Source organism: Stegostoma tigrinum, chromosome 9 (genome assembly GCF_030684315.1).
Source record: "Stegostoma tigrinum isolate sSteTig4 chromosome 9, sSteTig4.hap1, whole genome shotgun sequence".
In the NCBI taxonomy this organism is placed as follows: Eukaryota; Metazoa; Chordata; class Chondrichthyes; order Orectolobiformes; family Stegostomatidae; genus Stegostoma; species Stegostoma tigrinum.
This window is the reverse complement of record NC_081362.1, coordinates 46,974,580-46,999,253: the sequence shown is the minus strand read 5'-3', so window position 1 is coordinate 46,999,253 and position 24,674 is coordinate 46,974,580. Positions and strand designations below refer to the sequence as shown.

At 40.8% G+C, this 24,674-nt stretch overlaps 1 protein-coding gene across 3 annotated transcripts in view; it reads right to left on the bottom strand.

The window, feature by feature from the left end:
• Positions 1–24,674, bottom strand: part of mtif2 (mitochondrial translational initiation factor 2) — a 49,404-nt gene that overhangs the window by 5,304 nt on the left and 19,426 nt on the right. For all 3 annotated transcript variants that reach the window (XM_059648518.1, XM_048536198.2, XM_048536197.2), the window contains 10 exons: positions 23,639–23,810; positions 22,868–23,028; positions 9,237–9,413; positions 8,232–8,371; positions 6,706–6,830; positions 5,312–5,516; positions 4,616–4,868; positions 3,552–3,692; positions 1,707–1,871; positions 1,381–1,521 (listed from right to left, as the gene is read on the bottom strand). In XM_059648518.1, the coding sequence (XP_059504501.1) occupies positions 1,381–1,521; positions 1,707–1,871; positions 3,552–3,692; positions 4,616–4,868; positions 5,312–5,516; positions 6,706–6,830; positions 8,232–8,371; positions 9,237–9,413; positions 22,868–23,028; positions 23,639–23,810 (1,680 nt within the window). The remainder of the gene's footprint in view (positions 1–1,380; positions 1,522–1,706; positions 1,872–3,551; positions 3,693–4,615; positions 4,869–5,311; positions 5,517–6,705; positions 6,831–8,231; positions 8,372–9,236; positions 9,414–22,867; positions 23,029–23,638; positions 23,811–24,674) is intronic.

Here is a 24,674-nt window from a genome sequence, read left to right as displayed (position 1 = left end):
AAATGGCTTATCTTGTGTCCTTAGACTGTGATCCCTGGTTCTGGACTCCTCAGTCATTGGAAACATCCTTTCCTGCATTTACCCTGTCTAATCCTGTTAGAATTTTATACGAGATTGCACCCACCCCCCAGACTTCAAATGTCAGTCCTGCCATCCCAGGAATCAGACTGGTATACTTTTGGTGTATTCCCTCCATAGCCAGAACATCCTTCCTCAGGTAAGGAGACTAAAACTGAACACAGTACTCCAGGTGCGATCTCACCAACGCCTTTTACATTTGAAACAAGACAGCCTATTCCTTTAGTTTATTATCTTGCTATGAAGGCCAACATACTATTTGCCATCTTCACTGCTGCTACAACCTGCATGCTTATTTTCAGGAACTGGAAAGTAAGGATAACCAGGTTTCATTGTACCTCCTCCTTTTCTAACCTAAGACTGTTCACCTAATAATCTTTCAAAACGGGGATCCTCACATTTATTCACATTTTTCTTCATTGCCTTTTACTTTCCCATTCACAACTTGTCTAAATCACATTGAAGTTTCTCTGCACCCTCCTCACAATTCTCCCTCCCACTCAGCTTTGTATCATCTGCAAACTTAAGGATACTAGATTTAGTTCCCTCATCTAAAATCATTAAACATACTGAGAAGAGCTGGGATTTAAGTTCTGATCCTTGCGGCACTCCACTGGTTACTAACTACCACTCAGAAAATCACCCGTTATTCCTACTCTTTGTTTCCTGTCTGGTGGCCAGTTCTCTATCCTTGACAGTGCATTATCTCCAATCTCATATTCTTTTATTTTACATGCTAATTTCCTCTGCAGGACCTTATCAAAAGCATGATAGTACCTTCTTCATAGCTTCCTAGTTCTGTGGGTTACTGGCCCCTAAATATTAATTCTGATTTCTCTTCACAGATGTTGCCAGACCTAATGAACTTTTCCAGCAATTGCTATTTTTGGTTTTGATTTATACAGCATCCACAGTTCTTTTGGTTTTTATTGAAAAAGTTATTTTTTTAAAAATTCTCTTGTTTGTTTTAGAAAAGACTTTACATTTTATGGACCATTCCAGAGTCTTAGTGAGTTACTGAATGATGTTCACAATGCTTTGCCTCCTGTTGGATTTTTTGTAGGCATAATTTGTTAAATAAAAGGGAATTTCATAGAAAGTGTATAAATACAATTGTGCAACAACTGGATATGCGTGCAACAGCTGAACAAAGCCCCTCAAAATACTCATAAAAGGTAAAATATTCATTAATTTGTTTTTAAAGAAAGACAATTGCTTTTTCTGAAATAGCAAGATTAGGTCTACAGTACAGGAGCACATTTGCAGGTTATATACATAGAACTGCACAAGAGGTAAACTTGCCTTTCCACAAAATATTTCCATTACGAGTGAGCTTAAACTTCATCTTTCTGTGCAACTGACCCTTCTGGACTCTGCACCCTGCTACAGGAACCTTTGCTTTACCTATTGTTACATGGAAGCATGCCAACACAGATGCTTCTCCTGGAAGTAAAACAAAATAGAATTAAAGAATATGAAAACTGCTCTTATAAAATACATATCTAAATAGTCAAAAACTGGGCATATATCAGTTCATATTTACAACACACAGCCTTTTAAACTTACTTGTCTATCTGTATCTCACAAAGAATGTCCATTCAATTTATGAGGCAAAACACAAAACATACCTATTATATTTTCTTCGACATCTGGTTTCAACTTATCACTCAGTTCATCCTTGAGGTCGTCAATAAGTTTGTAGATAACCTTATGCAATTTGATTTTTATTCCTCTCTTGGTAGCCATCTGTTGTACTTCTTTACTTGCATTTACGTTGAAACCAAACACAAGACCTAAAAATCCAAGAAGAATGCTGTTTCTCTGTAATTGCAGAGGTACCTTCATTATTTCTTATCCTACACCAGAATGCTATCTCAACGGTATTCACAACAAAAATTCAGGAAAACATTCATTACCAGCAAATGAACATTTCTACTTGTTCTTCGCCCAATGTAGATACATGGTTAAAGTACATTCTTATTGCCTCAGTATTGCTTTCTAGTTCCAAATTAATACATAGATTTCTGACAATATTTCCCCCAATGAGTTACTTATAGGTTTTCTGCTTTCAATATTTATTAAACTTCACTGAGATTCTATCAATCCACCATGGATTTAAAAGGAAAATACAGCAAACAAAACTAACGTAATTCATAAAAGATATAGTTAAATTAGTTGATGATAACAGCAGAGCCAAAATTGGCTGAACAATAACCGTAGAAATGTGGGGGCGTCAGTATCTAGGTGTTTCAAATCCCTGTTCACTATGAATAATATAGTGGCAACTTTTAGTAACGTAAAATTTGCTGATGACAACAAATTTTACAGTCGAGTGACAAGCACCAGATAAGATAAACTGTAGCTTTCAAAAGAATCTGAAGCATTTTAATGGCCAGATTTGGGAAATATATATGAATTTTAATGTCAGTAGTCATTAGATAAACATACTGAGACTAATAGACCAAGAGAAACTTGGGATGATTTCTTATGTATTCTTGAGAATTTCATGATGTAAATCTGATGTTACGTTTTGCACTTAATTGAACCTGGTATTGTTTCCACTAAGTATTTCTGGAATTATAAGCTTCCATAAAAAATGTAAAACCTTAACAACAGGAGTCATCTCAGTGTGACACAAGCATTACTGCAAAGTTGCAAACTGAATCAAGAGTGTGTTGGTACTGAAGAATGAAACATTTTTGTCAATGCCAGCCAGTTCAAATTAAATTTAGTTTGTCCAGAGTGTTTTAATTCCCTCAGCCTAGCTTTCAATTACAGCCCGACCTTCACAAAACATCTTTGATTTCACTATCCTACCTGATATGTCTTGCTGAATGTGAATTGTCCTTTGAATATCAACTTTTTCTAAGACATGTTTCAAATTTTCTCTCATTTGAAGTTGTGCTGTTTGTCTGTTATATGCTTAACCTAAACAGTAATGTTCTGAACTTGTTTTATTTGTTTTTCACACCTTGTATATCTCAGCAAAAGTTAACATATTTCCTTCTCAATACTATAAAGCCTAAAAGCCTAAGCTCATTTAGTCTTTCATATTGGCTCCAATTTGTACTTCACCAAACTATATTAGAATCGAAGACCCAAAAATTAATATGATAGAGCAATAACCATGGAAGCTCTTCATTCTCTTTTCTGATTATCTACAGTCAGGATATCATTGAATAATCCCATTGGTACCTTGCATGCAATCTGACTTTAAAAGAGTTATATTTCTGTGTCTGTTCCAGAACTTAAAACCTGGCTGAGTTGGATCTGTCTTATGCCTTCTCAATGTGTGTGCAGGTGCAGTGTGTGAAATCAGGATTATCAGTTTTGTCCCCCCCACAGCCTTTGGGTATGGCAAGAGCTGGGACGCAAATCTCCAGCACAACTGCTCAGCTACATTGATCACAGGAGCAGAAATAACAACTAAAAAGTAAATAAATACATAGTTAAAAGCAAAATTGAACGCTTACCTGAAAAAATCTCTGCTGAAACAATGTCATTTTCACTGATATCTCCAATACCAAAGTGAATCACTTTGAGTTTACACTGTTCATCAGCATCATAACTATCCAAAATGTTTAGAATGGCCTCAACAGAGCCATCAACATCACCTACAGAGAAACAAAGTACAATTTTCAAATATTCAATCACCATCTCAGTTTGTGTTTCTGAATTTATAACCAAGGCAGAAAACATACCAACACTGGATAAAGAGATAAAGCAACAAGGAAATAAATACATTCATCACCACAACAACAGTGCATGCAATGAATCCAACTGGCAACAGCTTCATCCAAAATTAGATGGATTGAGAACATCTGACAGAAACCTAACAGCCCAGCAGAAAATCAAACTTAGCCTATGAAGAAAAGTAATAACAATATACAGTACGTAGAATCAAGAATCCAATATGGTTGTACTGCACCAATGAAGTACATCATTATCTTCAAATTTATTCAATGAGAAGTTAGGTTATATAGATGAAGAAAGCTGTGCAAATGAAATCCTCATTTAGCTAGGAATATGGTAGGGCTGCAATAACTGATCTTGGGTTATGGAGAAAAAAAATTATCAATAGCTTTAGAGCCCCAAATTTTAGAAGTATACACAGATGTTGGACAAGCACATAAGTTGAAAACAGGAGATAGCGAGAACTGCAGATGCTGGAAATTAGAGTCAATACAGTGCTGAGCTGGAGGAACAAAGCAGGTCAGGCAGCATCAGAGGAGCAGGAAAGCTGATGTTATGGATTGGCACCCTTCATCAGGATTGGGCCAGACTGCAATTGAATAGAATATCCACATTCACAATCATGCATCATCCTCACATAAGATACTTGGGCAAAGTATTAGAGGGCTTTCAGACTTCAATAAAAAAGAGCTTATTGAAACCCCACTCACATTAATGGCAGAGGTCCCATGTAAATAGGATGATATATCGTGTACAACCGTGGGTGGGGGAGTAGCACGGTTGAGGTGTGTTGGTGGTAGAGGGGACATGACTCAGGACAACATAAGATCATAAATCCATTTACCTTTTATTATTATTGGAAGTGAAAGTTCATCAGTCTCAGTCCTTTCTTTAGGCCTTGTTGACATTAGATGTTTATTGGCCTTGTACATAGCTGATTTTCTCTGTCTCCAGCTCATACTACTAAAGCTCTCCCGTTCCTTTTTGTACATTTCCTGATGTTCTTTCTGTTTTGCTTCAATCACTTCAAGGTCTTGCTTATGTTTTTTTTGTGTCTCAACATACTTCCTCCAATCCAAAACCTCTCTGGCTCTTTGCTAAACAGCCAAGAAAGCCAATTAGAAAAGTGAAAAATTCATGTTTTCAAGAAAATCACTATCAATGGAGCACACTTTAGGACAGTAATAAACCTATTCTCAGGAGTTAATTGATCATGAGAACAAACATATTATAAGAATTAAGATCTATTCCTCTCAATTATTTTGACTTCCTAGGCATTCTAAATACCAGCAGATGCTCCCACAGAATCACTGGAAATACGTTCATTAATCAGACTAACTGCAGGCTCTAACCTATTACGTTTAATCAGTTAGTAATATAAATTTCATACGAGCAAGGTCTTGCGTAAAGCCTCAATATATATATCATTCACTTTGAACCAAAGTGACAAGACACAATATTTTGCTGCCGTCACTGACATCAGATTATACAGTTGTAATACTAACCATCATTTATAGTACACAACATTTTGCTTCCATACCTCTGATTCCACTTCAAGAATTTCATCTCCAGCAGATGGAAGTTCCTTCCAGCCAATTATCTCCACTGGGGTACTTGGTCCAGCAGCTTTCATTGGCTTGTTATTCTCATCAAACATTAGTCGTACCTTGGCCCAGCTCTTCCCTGCTACCAGGATACAACCTTTTGTCAATGTTCCACGTTGGATAATAGCTGTGGTGACTGGTCTATCAAAACAAAAAAAAAGTGATTTGACAAGTTTAATACATTTATGGTGGTGGATATGAAAGAAAGATTGTCACTTATGTAGCAAAAGATCAATCATCTCAATCCCAAAACATCACTGCAGGAGTTCCTCAGGGTAGTGTGTCAGGGTGGGGAACGAGTTTTGAAAATAATACATCAAGCCCATCATCTGACATATTGCTGCTTCCAGATAATTTTGCTGGATGAGAGTGAACAATAGAAACACTGCCTACCAGGAAATGATAGGTAGCCAATTAATGCCTACTAACTAGCTACTTTTTGTACATACTGCCAGGATCTTACTGGCAGTAACTGGGCCCAATGTTTTAGGTAAACTTCAACAGGGCCTTAGGGGAGGCCTCCTGGCAGAAAAGCCTCTTGTATTTATCCCTCCCTCTCGTGGAGCTGCTTCAGCCACAGATTCATAACTGCAGCTGCAGGCCACCTTGTAGAGAGGGCTCCCTCTACAATGATGGCTTGGCACATGCAGTCAAAAGCAATTTAAAAATTGTGTGTCTTCAGGTGAAGTGACAGGGATACGGGTGACAGAGATGATTTTGGCCATTATAAGTTGCAAAACTAGTTCGAAAGTTTCAAGCATATGCTTAAGTATTCCAAAGATCAGCAATTATTGGAGCTAAGAATTTTTTAAATAAATGTCCCATCTACAATTTAGAATGGAATCTATTTTAAACTTCCATCTTTGCCATTATGTAAACTGCTTACAAGTTAAAGAATACAGTTAGATATCGTTCTTCCACCATTCTCTGCGTTGCTGTTTAGCAAAGTATTTGGATTCCACTCAACACCAATTCATGAAGCTGGGCACTTTGAACATAGACACTTGTGGAAATGAACTTGCATCCCATCACAGCATGTTGTCTCATTTAGGCTTAAATTATTTATGCAACAAATAATGAAGCAATAGTTTGCTTGATCCGACAGTTCATTGCAAATACATGGTAAGTGCATTATAATAGCGTATTTTAGAAAACTATATATACACATATGTCAATCTTTAACATAGCTATGAAAAATCAAAGATTCAAACATTTTCTGTACTTTCCTTTCACAAAATATTAGTGCTACAATTTGGTCAACTACCATTTATGATTTTGTTCGGAAATATATTAATTTTCAAACTCAGGCCATGCATCACCAATAACTTACCCTTTTCCTTTATCATTTCGACATTCAATAACAATACCCTCAACAGGTCCTGTACAATCTGCTTTCAACTCCAACATTTCCGACAGAGCAACAGTGGCGTCAGCTAAAGCCATCAAATTGTCTCCCTAATAAATATTGACAGCATATGAAAACATTTAATCACAATTCGAAAACATATACAGTTTGAGAAATCCAAAATGCTTCTATTTTACCTTTCAAAGGTATGTGGACAGTCTTACTTTCTTATAAGGATATGAACTATTTCTGCCAGAATTGGAATTACATGCTCTTCCGTTTACCAGAGACTTTTCTTTCACAGCAATGCATGTTACATTGTTTGAGTAACTTGGAAATAATTATGATTTCTTCCCTTACTCCAAATAGCTTTATTAGCTTTGGCCTAATTAAAACATGCTGAACAGCATTCAAGGTGGAAAGAGATGCAATTTTCAAAAATGTCAAGTTAGATGTTATTTTTTTCCAGCTTGCTTCCATGTGCCCGTAGATAGTTGGCTCCACTGCAGCAGTTTGAATGAAGACTTAATTGTGAGTCATCATTTCTAACCTTTTTGACTGTTCCATACTAAAGAAATCCAACATGGGAGTGTAAACATTTTAACAAGTGATTGTAAAATTGGGCAGAATAATGGCATATGGAATTTAATCCCAACAAGAGCTAGGTGATGCATTTTTGGAGGTCTAATAAGGGAAAGATGTACATAATGTATAGTAGGCCCTTGGGGAAAATTAATGAACTAAGCGACAATGGTGTACAAGTCCAAGCGCATAGATCCCTGAAGATGTCAGCACAGGTAGACAGGATGGTGGGGAAGGCATACAGGATACTTGTCTTCATTAGCTGGGCCATAGAATATAGGAGCAAGGAAGTCTTACAATTTTATTAGACATTGGTTAGGCTGCAGATGTTCTGGTCGCCACACTATTGGAAGGACCTGATTGCACTAGACACGATGCAGAGAGATTCACCCCATGCTGTTGTTTGGGATCAAAAGTCTCAGTGAAAAAGGAGAGTCTGGGTAGGTTGGGGATTTTTTCCTTGAAATCAGGAGACTGAGGAGGTGGTCTGATTGAGGTTAACAAAAAATATGAGGCATAGACAGAGTAGTATGTGAGAATCTCATCCCCATCACAGACATATTGAAGACTAGAACGCATTAGTTTAAGATGAGAAGTATATGGTTTAGAAGATATCAGAGGAAACTTTCTTACCCAGAGGGTGGCAGAGATATGGAACGTGCTGCTTGAGAAGGTGGTGGTGGCAAGTACTCTTGCAAGATTTAGAAGCGAGTGCACGTATACTTAAAATGCCAGGGCATATTAGGCTATGGACCAACTGCAGGTAAATAGGGCTAGTCTAGTTTGGTGTTTATTGGTTGGAATAAGCATGGTGGGCTGAAGGGCCTGTTTTCTGTGCTGTATAGCTCTATGACTCATAGCCTGGTAGATGTGATAAAATTACAACATTCAGAAAGCAGTGAATGAAGCATACTATTAAAATCGATTACCTTAAGGGCTGATATATTTATGGACTGAACAACACCACCATATTCTTCACAAATCACATCATAAGCCAATAATTCCTTCTTTACTTTTTCATGATTTGACTCTGGTTTGTCACACTTATTTACTGCCAGAATTATTGGAACTGCAATGAGAACAGTTAAAATTATATGGAAATAAATAACATGATACAATATTCAAAAGACATTTGAAAACATTTTCTTTATCAGCTATTTTTGACAATCAATTTCCATAGCTCTTACTTACTTACATTCATGAAAAGAATTAAGTTTTTTAAAGCTGAGTTTGGCTAACTGCAATACAATTGTTGTTAGATTAGGAACCAAGTGACCAAAACTTCAAAGTTGTACTTCAAACTGGTGCTGAACAAAAATAAAGGGCATACTAGATCAGAAGCAGATGGCATGCAATATTATACTAAAGAATCAAGTGATCTTTATGAGGTTTCAAGAGAGGAAGTGGAAATTTCAAATCATTTGTTAAAAGTTATTGGTAGATTTTGTGATTTTCAAAAGAGTGAATAAGGTGCCAAATGCTACCTTTCTCCAATATTTCTGATGCATAATAATGTAATGTTTGCAGTATCTGCAACCTAGAGGTTTTGAGTTAAAATACCACCATTATAAACTGTGAAAGTGAAAGCAATATTTTGGTGAAAATTCGTAGGCTGACATCAGAAAACGATTACCTTAAATGTAATCGGGAAGAAAAACATTAATGCGTCTCAGAGAAGGAAACCTGCTGTGCCTATCTGTGCTGGCATTTGATTCCAGTTCTAGACAACATGTTGATTGTTAATACCCTTTGATATGTCAAGCAAGATTCTTAATTACACAAAGATCTCTAAAAGTAGCCACACTACCTTCAAGACAATAATAAACAATGGCTACTTCCTGAGAATGAATTAAAAGAAACATGAAGTATCCACTGAAAAATGAATTACATACAACTAATTTCTGGCATCTACATAACTCTAGATTTAAACTTACCATTAGCGTTTTTAGCATGTTGAATTGATTCTATGGTTTGCTTCATTACTCCATCATCTGCAGCAACTACTAATATCACAATGTCAGTCACATTAGCACCACGGGCTCTCATCGCTGAAAAGGCAGCATGGCCTGGTGTATCTAGAAAGGTTATTTTTTCACCAGATGGCAAGTGCACTGCATAATCAAGTAAAACATTTCAGTTGGGAAATGCAAACAACAGCAAAACTGAAAAAATGGTGTGTTATCAGAAAGACACTGACACTACAGTAGTAAGGAAGTGGATACTATAGAAATTAGAAGATTGAACATCCATGCTTTAGTTAAATTGCATAATAATTATGCCACCTTTCACAGAGTTTTATTTGTACAAAGAGGCTAAATATTTTTGGTATGCTTCATATTCTTTTCGTGCACAATCGCTTAAGAAACGTTGGTTAAAGTTTACTGAAGTAGAGACGTGAAAAAAGGGGGACAAATCCATCCAATTACTGCCTCATCAGTCTATTCTTGATTATGAGCAAAGTGCTGAAAGGGGTCATTACCCATGATATCAAGCTGCACTTAGTCAGCAATAATCTATTCACTGATAATCATTTTGGGTTTGTCATTGCCACTCAGCTCCTGACCCCATTACAGCCAAATCAGATGACAAATCTTCACTGGCTGGAATCATATTTAGCTCACAGGAAGACATTTGTGGCTGTTAAATGTGAATCATCCCAAACCTTTATCTATTCTGTCAATAATCAAGTAGATTCTGTACACAAAAACATGACAATTCCAACCTGACTGATTACTTCTCCATCAGTCTAGTGTCAATCATTAATAAAATAATGCTCAGGATCATCAAAAGTGCTATCAAGCTCCACTCACTTAATAAATTGCTCATCAAAGCTCAGTTTGGGTTTGACCAGGATACTAAGCTCCTGAACTCCTTACAGCCATGGTCCAAACTTGGACATAGGAGCTGAATGCATGAGGTGAGGTGAGAGCCACTTGTCCTTGTCATCGAGGTCATATGGATGCACAATATTCGGCACCATTCATGACTCCTTAGATGCAGTAGTCCATGCTGAAATACAGCAAGACCGGTACAATATCCAGGCTTGGGAATGACAAGCACAAGACAGGAAATGACTATTTACAACAAAAGAGAATCTAACGACCACCCCTTGACATTCAATGACATTACTATCACTGAATCCCCCATTATCAACATCCTGTGGGTTACCAATGAGCAGAAACTGAGCTGGGCTAGTTATACAAATACTGTGATTACAAGAGCAGGTCAGAAGCTAGGAGTCTTGTAGTGAATAACTCACCTCCCAACTCCAAAGTCTTTCATGACAGAAACAGAAGTTGCTGGAAAAGCTCAGCAGGTCTGGCAGCATCTGTGAAGAGAAATCAGAGCTGTCCTGAGGAAGGGTCACCAGACCTGAAACGTTAACTCTGACTTTTTCTTCACAGATGCTGCCAGATCTGCTGATCTTTTCCAGCAACTTTTGTTTTTGTTCCTGATTCACAGCATTCGCAGTTCTTTCGGTTTCCAAACTCTTGCGACCATCTACACGGCACAAATCAGGAGTAATGAAATGCTCCCTATTGACTGGATGACTATAACTCCAATCAACACTCAAGAAGCTTGACACTTTCCAGGACAAAGCCACCTGCTAACTGCCCCACATCTACAAATATTTTGTTGCTTCACCAATGACACCCAGTAGCTATAGCATGTACTATCTACAAGATGCACCGCAGAAATTCACTTTAGCTCCTTTGACAGCATCTTCAAAACCCACAACCACTACCATCTAGAATGAAAAGGGCAGCTGATACATGGGAACACTATCTGCAAGTTGCCCTCCAAACTACTCACTACCCAGACTTGGAAATATATCCACCCTTTCAATGTCACGAGGTCAATATCCTCGAACTATTTTCCTAATAGCATTGTGAGTATGATTATACACAGCAGGCTGCTGGTGTTCAAGAAGATTGCTCACCACCTTGCTTGATTTTGACCCCGTCCACGAACTGAAACACTCACATTCTGGCACTGATGCATAGTGATAGCAGTGTGCACCACCTACAAGATGCAATGCAATGCTTCTTTAACAGCACCCTCCAAACGTTTGAGCTCTACCACTACTAAGAAGAACAACAGTATCAGTTGTGAGAGATTACAAACTCTTGCAAGTACCTCTCCTTGCCACACACCATTGTGATTTGGAACTATATCCATTCACTGTCACTGGATCGACATCCTGGAATTCCCTTCCTAACAGCAGTGTCGTGTACCTACACCACATCAAATGCAGCAGTTCAAGTAAGTGGCCTTCCAATTAGAAATGGAAGTGACACTTTTATTTCAGATAAGAAATAAAATCATTCTACAGAAACCACAAACTGATCTTTCTTTCTAAATAGAAGGGTCCATATCCCTAAGTAACTACTTGCTTACAAAATTATGGCCTGGAGTTTGATTTGTGAGAATGTAATTTAGCTCATGGCTCAAACTACAAAAACAAGAAAAACTGCCTTTCTTTTGTTCAACAGAATTTCATTCTTCATTATGGAATCTTACTGGCACCATTAATGTAACAACAACTTACTTTTATGAATACCTTCAATACAGTGGAATATTTTTAGGGATTTCACCATGGTGTTAAAAAACGAAAACTGACACCAAATCACTAAAGGCATATTAAGGAGATAAATTGGTTTTAAGAAAACACTAGGATAAAGAGAGAGACAGAGACTTAAGTTGAAGGAATTCCACTGTTAGGGCTTGACAGCTGAAAGGATGGCCAGAAATGATGGAAATGTTAAAATCAGCAATGCTCAGGCCAAAATTGGAAGGGAATAGATATCTTGGAGGAGGTTTAAGAGATATGAGGTAGCAAGATGGAAGGATTTACAAACACGGTTGACAATTTTAACATTGGGGCATTGTTTAACCTGAAGCCAATTAGATAAACAGGTACAGGAGTAATGGGTGAAATGCCTTTTGTGTAAATCAGGATATGGGCAGAATTTTGGATGAGCTTAAGTTCATGGAAATGGGAACCCAGCCAGGACTGCATTGGAATAGTCCAGAGGCAACATGGCACGAAGGTGAATTTTAGCAATTGATAAGCTGAGGCAAGGATGGAAATGGGCAATATTACAGAGAAGGAAATAGATGGCCTTCGTGAAGGCACAGATTTATGGTTGGAAGCTCATTATGGGGTTAAATACAACAAACATGAATTGCAAATAAAAAGTATTGAGTTGCCAGGAAGAAAGTGGAGTTAACAGCTAGGGAATAGATGCTATCAACATACTTGTGAAACCGGACATGTTTTCATATGATATTAAAATTAAAGAATGATTGAGGCCCTTTGACCCATCTTACTGCGGGACAGCATGCAAATATAAAATAGTAGGGAGCCAAGGATAGATCTATGGGGAAGTCAGAGGTAACTGTATGGGAACAGAAAGGAAAGTGCTATGACCAATTTGCTCGCTGTAACCAAATAGATAAAATTGGAACCGGGCAAGCACAAGTTTACTTATGTGAATATCAAAGGAGAGGGTGTTATGATCAATTGTGTGCAAGGTTGATGATAGGTTGAGGAGGATGGGTAATAATTTACCACAATTACAAAGGATGCCACTTGCAACATTAATTTGGCCATTTCAGTATCGTGGCCTGTTGAGAAACTACAGAAAGATGCAAGTTCAGGGCAAGGGCAGAGGAAACTTGAGAATAAGTTTGGCCTGGTGTTTTCATGGAAGAAGGGAAAGCTACAGAGGCAGAAGAACTAATCATCTCAACTTCATAACAAAAATGCTCATAAACCGCCCACACTTCCTACTGGAGGCACAGGTGGAGGAGACTGGAGCTTTGGAATGTCTTTTGCAGTTGAGAAAGGATTTGGGGCTTATATTTGCAATTCAAATTGAATCTGGAATTTTGCTCTGTCTTGAAAGGTGTGACTGAATCCATCTCACCAATGTTATCATTCTCTCTCTATTAGATTTCTGACTTTAGCCCTGTACGCTGTACTCCTTCCCATTATCTCCTACCTTTCAAATTTTTAAATACCCGAATTTTGCTCCAACTCAGCTCAACATTTCCAGAGTCCCTTTGCGTATACATTTTGACTGCTCACCAGACCGGAGTCCGTTACTGTCTTTCCACGTTTTTTTCTTTTCGATTATTACATTTCTCCTTACCCCTCCTACACACTCTTCTATCAACACTCCTCTATTTAAATTGTCTCCTGTCAGATGCTCTGCTCTTGCAATTCTCTATCCAGTTCTTTAGTACTGCTCAACATTCCAGCTCTCTTGCTGCAAGCCAGGCATCACACCCTCTCAGATAAGCTCTGTTCTGAGTCTATGTTCTCTTATCTTCCTGTAATCTCTCCTTGCATACATCTTCCTTAACTGAATTTACGGTCACCGCTTTGATCCTGCAATTGCACTACGCCAATTTTATCAAACACAGAAAAGGACATCTCTGATCACTTTCTTGCATCACTCTCCTGCCACACCTTGACAATACCTCCTTCTGTACTGTATGGCACTTTCAAAATCCCAATCATCCAGCTTTCGGCCCTCCATTCAGCTCAACATTTACGCAGCTCATGATTTATTCAACATCACCTCCACATTGGTTGTCCTAGTTCCTAGTAAAAATCTGCATTTTCTCTCACACTTGCCTCATCTCGCATTTCCTTAAGTCTAAAAGATCAGACTTGAAAGGGTCTGGCAGACACCCTACTTAGCCATTCAACTCAAGCTGGGCCCATGAAGAGCACTATTGGGTCCTGTTTGTGTCTGCCAAAATCATCTCATCCATTATTGTCAACGACACCTGGATTTAGGGTCGCATGTGAAGGAACTAGGCAAATTTTGACCTGCAGATATTTGGGCATATGGATAATGGATTCCAGAGTGCAGGATTTATTTTCTTTCCTTCTCTGCTGTGGCTCTGTTATGGCATTGGAACTTGAAGCATGATACAACTTACTGGACTTTTTACTTCAATGGGAAGAAAGTTAAACAAAATTCTAGTATCCTTGAAATTAGTTCCACTAGAATTTAGATAAAATTTCTTCCACTTCTGCAATGCCAGTCTGCCATTGAAGGAATTTTGGAAAGGGAAATCTCTTTGTGGATCACTACTTTGATGTGGTGAGAGGCGTGTGCATTCCAATGATCCCTGGAATGATGCCATCAGGAGCTCATTGCTCCTGATTAGGGGCATGTATGGAAAGAAAATCAGGAAAAATGGACAAAGAGCAGTCCAAAGAAGTTCTCAAGTTCAGAACAACCGAAGATGACTATCTCACAAGTTGCAAATGTGAAAGAAGAATGCAGCAATAGGTGATGCTGGCACCATGATGTGATATGTCACAGAAATCTAATCACCATCTGTCAAGGTCTCGTCTCTTTTCCAGAATCATTGGTAATGGTAATTTCTTACTTCTTTCTATCCTAAAATACCATTCCTATCTCCTCCACCACTGCAAGCCCCCATCCCGCCTCAACTGTGAGCACCTCATGGACTTCTTTATTACTAAAACCAAAATTACTTGATAATTAGCTTCTGGCATTCCCTCCCTTCTAGCAGCCCATTGGATGAAAACTTCTCAATTGCTCACCCCTTAGAATTAGCCCTGAGTTTACATCTTTCTCTAGTTCCTCTCTCATCTTCCCTCGTGCCCATCTCAGAACTCAATTTGGTCCCAACACATTAGCTGATATTGTGAAAAGTTTCCTGTGTCTCAGTGGTTTTCCTCTCTCCTTTAAATGTGCCATTAATATCTTCCTCCTCAAGAAACCAACCCCAGATCCCACCATCTTTGTAAACTTCTACCTCATTCTCCAAAATCACTTTCTTTTCTCTGAAGTCCAAGGGCATGTTGTCACTGGTTGACTCTGTCCATATTTCCTGAAATTTCAGAAGTGACTCCATCAAATCAGATCTCATCCCTGTCAGAGTCAAGTAAGCACTTCTCAAAGCCACAGAGAACACACTACATAACTACGAGAAAGGTAAACTATTCCTCTTATCTGCAACCTTTCACATAGTCATTCACATCATTCTCTTCTAACATCTCTACTTTTATTCAGCTGGAGGGACTGGTCTTACATATATCCATTCTAATCACTTCTGCAGCATCACTCGTAATGGCTTCAATTCCCTCCCAAATTGATACCTTTGATGAATTACAAGGATCCATCCTTGATTTCCTATTTCTCAACTACCTCCTGTCTCTACGCGACATCAGCAGAAAGCACAGCATTAGTTTTCAAATGTATAACTACAAAAGGGGCGACATGGTGGCTCAGTGGTTAGCACTGCAGCCTCACAGTGCCAGGGACCCGGGTTCGATTCCAGCCTCGGGCAACTGTCTGTGTGGAGTTTGCACTTTCTCCCCGTGTCAGTGTGGGTTTCCTCTGGGTGCTCCGGTTTCCTCCCACAGTCCAAAGATGTGCAGGGTAGGTGGATCGGCCATGATAAATTGCCCGTAGTGTTCAGGGGTGTGTGGGTTATAGGAGGATGGGTCTGGGTGGGATGCTCCAAGGGGCGGTGTGGACTTGTTGGGGCGAAGGGCCAGTTTCCACACTGTAGGGAATCTAATCTAAAACACTCTTCTAATTCATCACCGCCTCTTTGAGAAAGTTAAAATAAAGAATGGAACAAAAACAGTAGTTGCTGCAAAAGTTCAGCTGATCTAGCAGCATCCGTGAAGAGAAACCAGAGTTAACATTTCAGTTCTGGTGACCGTTCCTCAGAACGGTGAGTAACGTCCCGATGAAGGGTCACTAGACCTGAAAAGTTTTAAGGTAAAGAATGGAAGGTAAGTGGGTGCATCCGATGGTACTGGTTATGGCCTCAGGCCATCTGGAGTTCTTGTTCTATGACTGGTCAGACCTTCATGTCGTGTCTCCATATGGTCCTTAATGCCTTATTGATAATACCACCTAGTGGGTCTGACATCCATCATTATGAAGTGCTTCAAGAGGTTAGTGACGGCACACATCAACTCCAGCCTCCCAGACTGGCTTGGTCCACCACAATTCGCCTACCATCACAATAGGTCCTCGCCAGACGCCAACTCCCTGGCCCTACACCTGTCCTTGGAACATCTGGATAACAAGGACATTTACATAGACTCCTATTTATTTGCTTTAGCTCCGCCTTCAACACCATAATTCCAAGAAAACCCATCTCCAAACTCTGGGACCTAGGACTCTGCTCCCCCTCCTGCAACTGGATCCTTGACTTCCTGACCTGCAGACCACAACTGGTAAGGATAGGTGACATCAATTCCTCCACAAGAATCCTCAATACTAGTGCCCCACAAGGCTGCATACTCAGCCCCTTACTATATTCCTGTGTGGCTAAATTCAGCTCTAACTCCATTTACAAATTTGCTGATGACATAACCGTAGTGAGTCAGTTCTCAAACAATGACGAGATAGTTTTCAGGAAGGATATAGACAGCTTAGTATTGGCTTGGCATAAAGACAACAATCTCTCCCTCAATGTCAGCAAAACAAAGGAGTTGGTCAACAACTTCAAGAAGCAGACAGGAGGATACAACCCTGTCTGTATCAATGGCGCTGAGGTGAAGGTGGTCAGGAACTTCAAGTTCCTCGGAGTAAGTATCACCAATGATCTATCCTGGTCTATCCATTCCAATGTTACAGTCAAGAAAGCACACCAATGCCTCTACTTTCTCAGGAGGCTAAGGAAATTTGAAATGTCCACAATGACTTTTACCAAGTTTTATAGATACACCATAGAAAGCATTCTATCGAGATGTATCACAGCTTGATATGACAACTGCTCTGCATTTGATAATAATAAATCAAATCACTGATGGCAAGAGCCTTGTTCATATGTGAACAGACAACCTTAAGGAAAATGGCATAGATTGATGGTTTGAGAGTTGATCCATTGATAGGATCCACAAGGTCAGCAATGGAAGGAATGAGCTGGACAGAGAAAAGTTAGTTAAAGAGCAACTAGTGGGTAAACTGTGCAGGGTGATGGTTGACCAGAGTATTATGTGACAATATGTCTCAACGAGGCCTTTAGAGGGTGCTAGCAAATGCACTGTGGAAAGTTGTGGGCTTATCAAGGGAACACAGAAACCTGGGACAGCACCAGAAGAGTAGGAAGCTTGCGAAGAGCTGCAGTTTTAGGAGGGACGTGAGAAGGTAGAGCACTCAAACGGGAAAAATAAAGGTGGCATAACAGGAGAGATAGAAATAAAAATGAATGGAACTAGAGGTAATTAAGGCTTTCGTGTCTTTGTCAAAAAAGAAGAGCTATCCGGCATAATTCCATTCTCCAGCTCCTGATTCATATCCATATATATTAAAGTTGATCAATGCAATCCCAAGTATTTTTGAAATGTGTTGAGAGTTTCTGCCTCCACCAAGCTTTCAGATATAAGTGTCAAATCCCAAAATCCTCTTTGTCAATTCTCCTTTAATCCTTTGCCAGTTATTTTAAATCTATGCCTGCAAAGAGAAAAGGCTTCTTAATATCCAATCTATCCAGGCCTTTCAGTTTTATTCACCTCAAATAAAATGATCCTTCCTCTGTTCCAAGGAGAAATCTATTCAATCTCTTCTCATAGCTAAAATTCTCCATTCTTGACAATCTCCTCTCTTTGGTGTGAACATTCATGCTGTAATCCAGTAACCAGAGCAGTGCTCCAGCTATGCTCTGACTAGTTCTTTTCTTTCAGTTTCATCATGATTTGCCTGCTCTTATATCTATGCTTTAGCAAATTCTTAACCACCTTATTTACCTATCTTGCCATCTTAAATACTGTGGGCATGAACTGACGTCTCATCTAAGTTCCTTTTATTCCTCTACACTCATTAGTATCTAACCAAATACTGTGTATTACTTTGCCTCTCCATGTGTATAACCTCATCATATACATATTTGAATTCCATTTACTGTTTCTCTACCCGTACTACTAACCCACTGATATCTTTCCAAATCTAAAACTACCTTCTTTATCAATCACACGGCTTAAGTTTTGAATTTTACACCTTAAGTAGCACGAAACTTAGTACTGACCCTTGTGAAATCCCATTTTGATGCAGTGGGGAGGGAAAAAGAACAGAAAGGAAGAAAAGTGCAAAAAGAATTGGTGGGCTCAGGTGCAACTCAACAGGTCTGAATGTGCACATTTAATTTTAGATCAAAATCCTTCGGGTTCCTCTTGATCATGTTTGCGAGCAATATCAACACTTTTCAGAGCTTATTTTCACACACTTTACGTACAGGAACATTACAATAATCAGTTTCAATTAGAGATTACACAATTCAGGAGAAACTACTTTATTGTTTGTTGAAGAGGGCAAGATGCCTGATTTTGTGACTATTGTTTGCATTCATATTAAGTATAAGGATTATTGGGATCATTTAACATTTATTGGCATCAAAACACATGCATCTAGCTTCATTTTACATACTATCAATACATTTCAAAATAACTCACTGTATATGAATCAGTAGATAAATTATGTAGGAAACTAATAAGTTGGTGTAAAATCAAGACATTTTTGCATTAATAACAGGGTAATGTCTTCAGGTAGTAAAAGACAACTCAGACCATGGCATTTCAGCAAAGCAGACATTGATTTGAACACTGAATGTGGTTAAATTATTATAGTAAAGCTGGCCCTTAAGCTACATTAAGATTTTGTGATAAAGCTTTAAATAATTGAAGGAGGAGAGGTGTTCTGGAAAATTTAGATGTAATTTCAATCTTTTTAGCTTAAGCTTTAGAATGGGAACAAATACATTTCATGAATCTCTTAAATGGCATTTGGCTAAACCTATTGGACTTTGAATGATTTTGGGGATTCGGACTTTGGGCAATGTTGAGGTCTTGACACAATGAACAGGCACAGCAGTATTTCAGGCACAACCTTATGTAAGCTAGCCCACCTCTAAGAATGTTGGCCAAAGAGGTATGGGACAAAGTCTGGAGGCAAAAGATGGATGTAGTATCAATGAGGCAGTTATCAGCCATCACAACATCACACACGAGATTGCTAGTGAGAACCAACCAGCAGGGGAGTAATGGGGATATCAACACTGTCAGGAGAGTATCTGGCACAGCATCAGTCTTACTATTAAAAAAGAAATTAGTCTCTCAAGAGATTGTCACTCTGTGGCAAGCTTCCAACATGGAAATATATTGACTTTCCATTTCTGTACGATAAGCATCAAAAAGTCTTGAGACCTCATAAATCCCTGAACTCCCATTGTGTAGTACTTTCTCTTGAGGTCTTGGGGTGCTGATATGGAACTAGAGTTGGCAGGGGACTATATTGGCAAAATTACTTTGTTGTGGAAACAAAATGACTAAAAAATCCTTTAACTATCTTAAATGACTTAACTACCACTGACAGAGATAATGGGAACTGCAGATGCTGGAGATTCCAAGATAATAAAATGTGAGGCTGGATGAACACAGCAGGCCAAGCAGCATCTCAGGAGCACAAAAGCTGACGTTTCGGGCCTAGACCCTTCATCAGAGAGGGGGATGGGGGGAGGGAACTGGAATAAATAGGGAGAGAGGGGGAGGCGGACCGAAGATGGAGAGTAAAGAAGATAGGTGGAGAGGGTGTAGGTGGGGAGGTAGGGAGGGGATAGGTCAGTCCAGGGAAGACGGACAGGTCAAGGAGGTGGGATGAGGTTAGTAGGTAGCTGGGGGTGCGGCTTGGGGCGGGAGGAAGGGATGGGTGAGAGGAAGAACCGGTTAGGGAGGCAGAGACAGGTTGGACTGGTTTTGGGATGCAGTGGGTGGGGGGGGAAGAGCTGGGCTGGTTGTGTGGTGCAGTGGGGGGAGGGGATGCACTGGGCTGGTTTAGGGATGCAGTAGGGGAAGGGGAGATTTTGAAACTGGTGAAGTCCACATTGATACCATATGGCTGCAGGGTTCCCAGGCGGAATATGAGTTGCTGTTCCTGCAACCTTCGGGTGGCATCATTGTGGCAGTGCAGGAGGCCCATGATGGACATGTCATCAAGAGAATGGGAGGGAGAGTGGAAATGGTTTGCGACTGGGAGGTGCAGTTGTTTGTTGCGAACTGAGCGGAGGTGTTCTGCAAAGCGGTCCCCAAGCCTCCGCTTGGTTTCCCCAATGTAGAGGAAGCCGCACCGGGTACAGTGGATGCAGTATATCACATTGGCAGATGTGCAGGTGAACCTCTGCTTAATGTGGAATGTCATCTTGGGGCCTGGGATGGGGGTGAGGGAGGAGGTGTGGGGACAAGTGTAGCATTTCCTGCGGTTGCAGGGGAAGGTGCCGGGTGTGGTGGGGTTGGAGGGCAGTGTGGAGCGAACAAGGGAGTCACGGAGAGAGTGGTCTCTCCGGAAAGCAGACAGGGGAGGGGATGGAAAAATGTCTTGGGTGGTGGGGTCGGATTGTAAATGGCGGAAGTGTCGGAGGATAATGCGTTGTATCTGGAGGTTGGTAGGGTGGTGTGTGAGAACGAGGGGGATCCTCTTGGGGCGGTTGTGGCGGGGGCGGGGTGTGAGGGATGTGTCGCGGGAAATGCGGGAGACGCGGTAAAGGGCGTTCTCAATCACCGTGGGGGGAAAGTTGCGGTCCTGAAAGAACTTGGACATCTGGGATGTGCGGGAGTGGGTCCTGAAAGAACTTGGACATCTGGGATGGTCCTGAAAGAACTTTTGCAAAAATTCCATCCCCTATTCCCAATTCCTCCGCCTCCGCCGCATCTGCTCCCACGATAAGACTCCATCTCAGGCAACCAGCTTGTAACTGATGTCCATTTCAAGCCCACCGACTCCCACAGCTACCTAGAATACACCTCCTCCCACCCACCCTCCTGCAAAAATTCCATCCCCTATTCCCAATTCCTCCGCCTCCGCCGCATCTGCTCCCACGATAAGACATTCCACTCCCGCACATCCCAGATGTCCAAGTTCTTTCAGGACCGCAACTTTCCCCCCACGGTGATTGAGAACGCCCTTGACCGCGTCTCCCGCATTTCCCGCGACACATCCCTCACACCCCGCCCCCGCCACAACCGCCCCAAGAGGATCCCCCTCGTTCTCACACACCACCCTACCAACCTCCGGATACAACGCATTATCCTCCGACACTTCCGCCATTTACAATCCGACCCCACCACCCAAGACATTTTTCCATCCCCTCCCCTGTCTGCTTTCCGGAGAGACCACTCTCTCCGTGACTCCCTTGTTCGCTCCACACTGCCCTCCGACCCCACCACACCCGGCACCTTCCCCTGCAACCGCAGGAAATGCTACACTTGTCCCCACACCTCCTCCCTCACCCCCATCCCAGGCCCCAAGATGACATTCCACATTAAGCAGAGGTTCCCCTGCACATCTGCCAATGTGATGTACTGCATCCACTGTACCCGGTGCGGCTTCCTCTACATTGGGGAAACCAAGCGGAGGCTTGGGGACCGCTTTGCAGAACACCTCCGCTCAGTTCGCAACAAACAACTGCACCTCCCAGTTGCAAACCATTTCCACTCCCCCTCCCATTCTCTTGATGACATGTCCATCATGGGCCTCCTGCACTGCCACAATGATGCCACCCGAAGGTTGCAGGAACAGCAACTCATATTCCGCCTGGGAACCCTGCAGCCATATGGTATCAATGTGGACTTCACCAGTTTCAAAATCTCCCCTTCCCCTACTGCATCCCTAAACCAGCCCAGTGCATCCCCTCCCCCCACTGCACCACACAACCAGCCCAGCTCTTCCCCCCCACCCACTGCATCCCAAAACCAGTCCAACCTGTCTCTGCCTCCCTAACCGGTTCTTCCTCTCACCCATCCCTTCCTCCCACCCCAAGCCGCACCCCCAGCTACCTACTAACCTCATCCCACCTCCTTGACCTGTTCGTCTTCCCTGGACTGACCTATCCCCTCCCTACCTCCCCACCTACACCCTCTCCACCTATCTTCTTTACTCTCCATCTTCGGTCCACCTCCCCCTCTCTCCCTATTTATTCCAGTTCCCTCCCCCCATCCCCCTCTCTGATGAAGGGTCTAGGCCCGAAACGTCAGCTTTTGTGCTCCTGAGATGCTGCTTGGCCTGCTGTGTTCATCCAGCCTCACATTTTATTAACTACCACTGACACATGGGTTGTTATCAGTGGATCTAACACTAGCTGTTAGAGGTGGGAACTCAGTAGTACACTGACCAAATGCTTACTTCCTTAAATTTCCCTGTTCCCCATCTTCATATCCATTTCAAGGAACTGAGAAAATTCCCATCTGGATGAAAATGATGGGTTACAAGCAGTTTATCCAATCCAGTAGATTAGGGGCTGACTTCAATCCTCACAATAACAGACAGATAACAGAAAAGGAAAATTTAATGGATGGTACATTAGGAAATACAACTATAAGGAAAAAGCTGACACATAATGCACCTTTCAGTGAATGTTAAAAGAAGCAGTACGAAGAGAGAAGAACACCCTCAACAAAATAAAACTTTCCCGAAAATCTATTCCATATACATTTTAAAACCTGCAATTAACTAAAATATTACTAATCGGGTACCATACTGACAAGCATATAGAGGAATGCAAGACATACCAAGGAATGCTCCAATATGTTGAGTGATACCTCCTGCTTCCATTGCTGCAACTTGGGTTTTCCTCAAACTGTCAAGTAATGTTGTTTTTCCATGATCAACATGACCCATTATAGTAACCACAGGTGATCTGGGAACTAACACAGCTGGATCTGGAGGTGGCCTAAAACAGCAAGTATGTAATGATTTTCCCTTAGAAGGAAGCAAAATCTCATCCTCACTTAACCAATTTCTCAACAGTTTTCAATAATAGAATCATAGAATCTCTACAGAGTGGAAACAGGCCATTCGGCCCAACAAGTCCACACCAGCTCTCCGAAGACCATCCCTCCTGCACTCACCCCCCCATTCTATCCTTGTAGCCCTGCATTCCCCATGGCTGATCCATCTAACCTACACACCCTTGAACAATACTGGCAGCAATGTATGACTTCGTTAACATGAACATGTCAGATTGTTGCTTAACAAGTTTGTGGGACAGTCACCCATTACTTGCCCAAGAATCCAGACATTACTGAGCAGGACTTTGCAGGCTCAACTGGGCAGGCTGTACATTCGCTGTTTCTGGGATCTAGGATGATGCCGCGAGGTCCACCCAGCCTTATTTGTATTCAACTTTTCTACAGTGGTTAGATTTCATTTGCACAGAATAGAGAGATGAAATGTTTCAATATAGCATGATTTTTAAAATTTGTAAATACATTGTTATTTTACTAAGATATTAAACATAACCATTCTGGCATGATTATACGTGAATTAAACACATTACCTACCTCCTCACAGCATCTTTATTTTCCTTTACTTTTTCTTCTGCAAGTTTTGCCCATTTATATTTCATTCCAGATTTCTTTATGACCTCTTTTATCCATTTTTCATCTAAGACAAAGTCCTCTTCTATGGAATCTATGTCAATATGTGTGTGAAGCAGAGCTTCATATACATGATCTATAGTCACAAAGAAATTACGATGTGAATAAGAACATGAATATGTAGAAAGATTACAGCTTTTAGAAAATTTAAGGCCATTTGCCACAGGCGTTGATATGGAAATTCAGGGTCCAGTGGCAATAATTTGTACAGCAGTAGGATTTTAATATGGGGTGACAGCTGCATTGCCCAATCCGTTGTGGAAAGGTGGCAGCAGATATGATCAAGGGTCAGAGGAGATCCATGTCAGTTATTTGATTCTTTTTAAATGGCTTTCTTTCATCCAGGAGAAAGAGGTGTGTTCCTGTGGGCCCTCACCCCCAGACTCCTGACCAACATTGTTGTCACGTCAAAACATGCCTTTAATAAATTGCCAGGAAACATTACCTAAAATCTAAAGCAGGAGCATGGAGTTGCACGTGTTACCACATGCATCAGCACAGCAAAATTTCAAATAGGCCGAATGTTAGAATTTCTAGGACCTTTAGCTAAGTAGCTTCCCAGATTAAAAGAAATATCTGATGGCTCATACAAGACTAGTTAGTGGCCAAGAAGTCTGACAGCATAAAGAACAGTGGAGGGGTTGGAGAGGAGGGGAGGGAATCCTTGGGCGACTCTCAAGTTGAATATCCATTTTATCAATAATAGATAGACATGCAGCAATAGAAACAACACAAATACTTTACAGCAAAATGCAGCAGAATATCATTCCTCCCCAAAAGTAAGAAATGACAGCAAGTTAAAATAAAACTGCTTTGAGATAGAGTTGTTTGCTGCTATTTATGGTGCCTTCTGCTTCACTGATTATAATAGAAGATGTCTAAAGCATACCTGTGGTACCGGTTAACATTTGACCGGGAACAAAGTACATCAAAATATTCA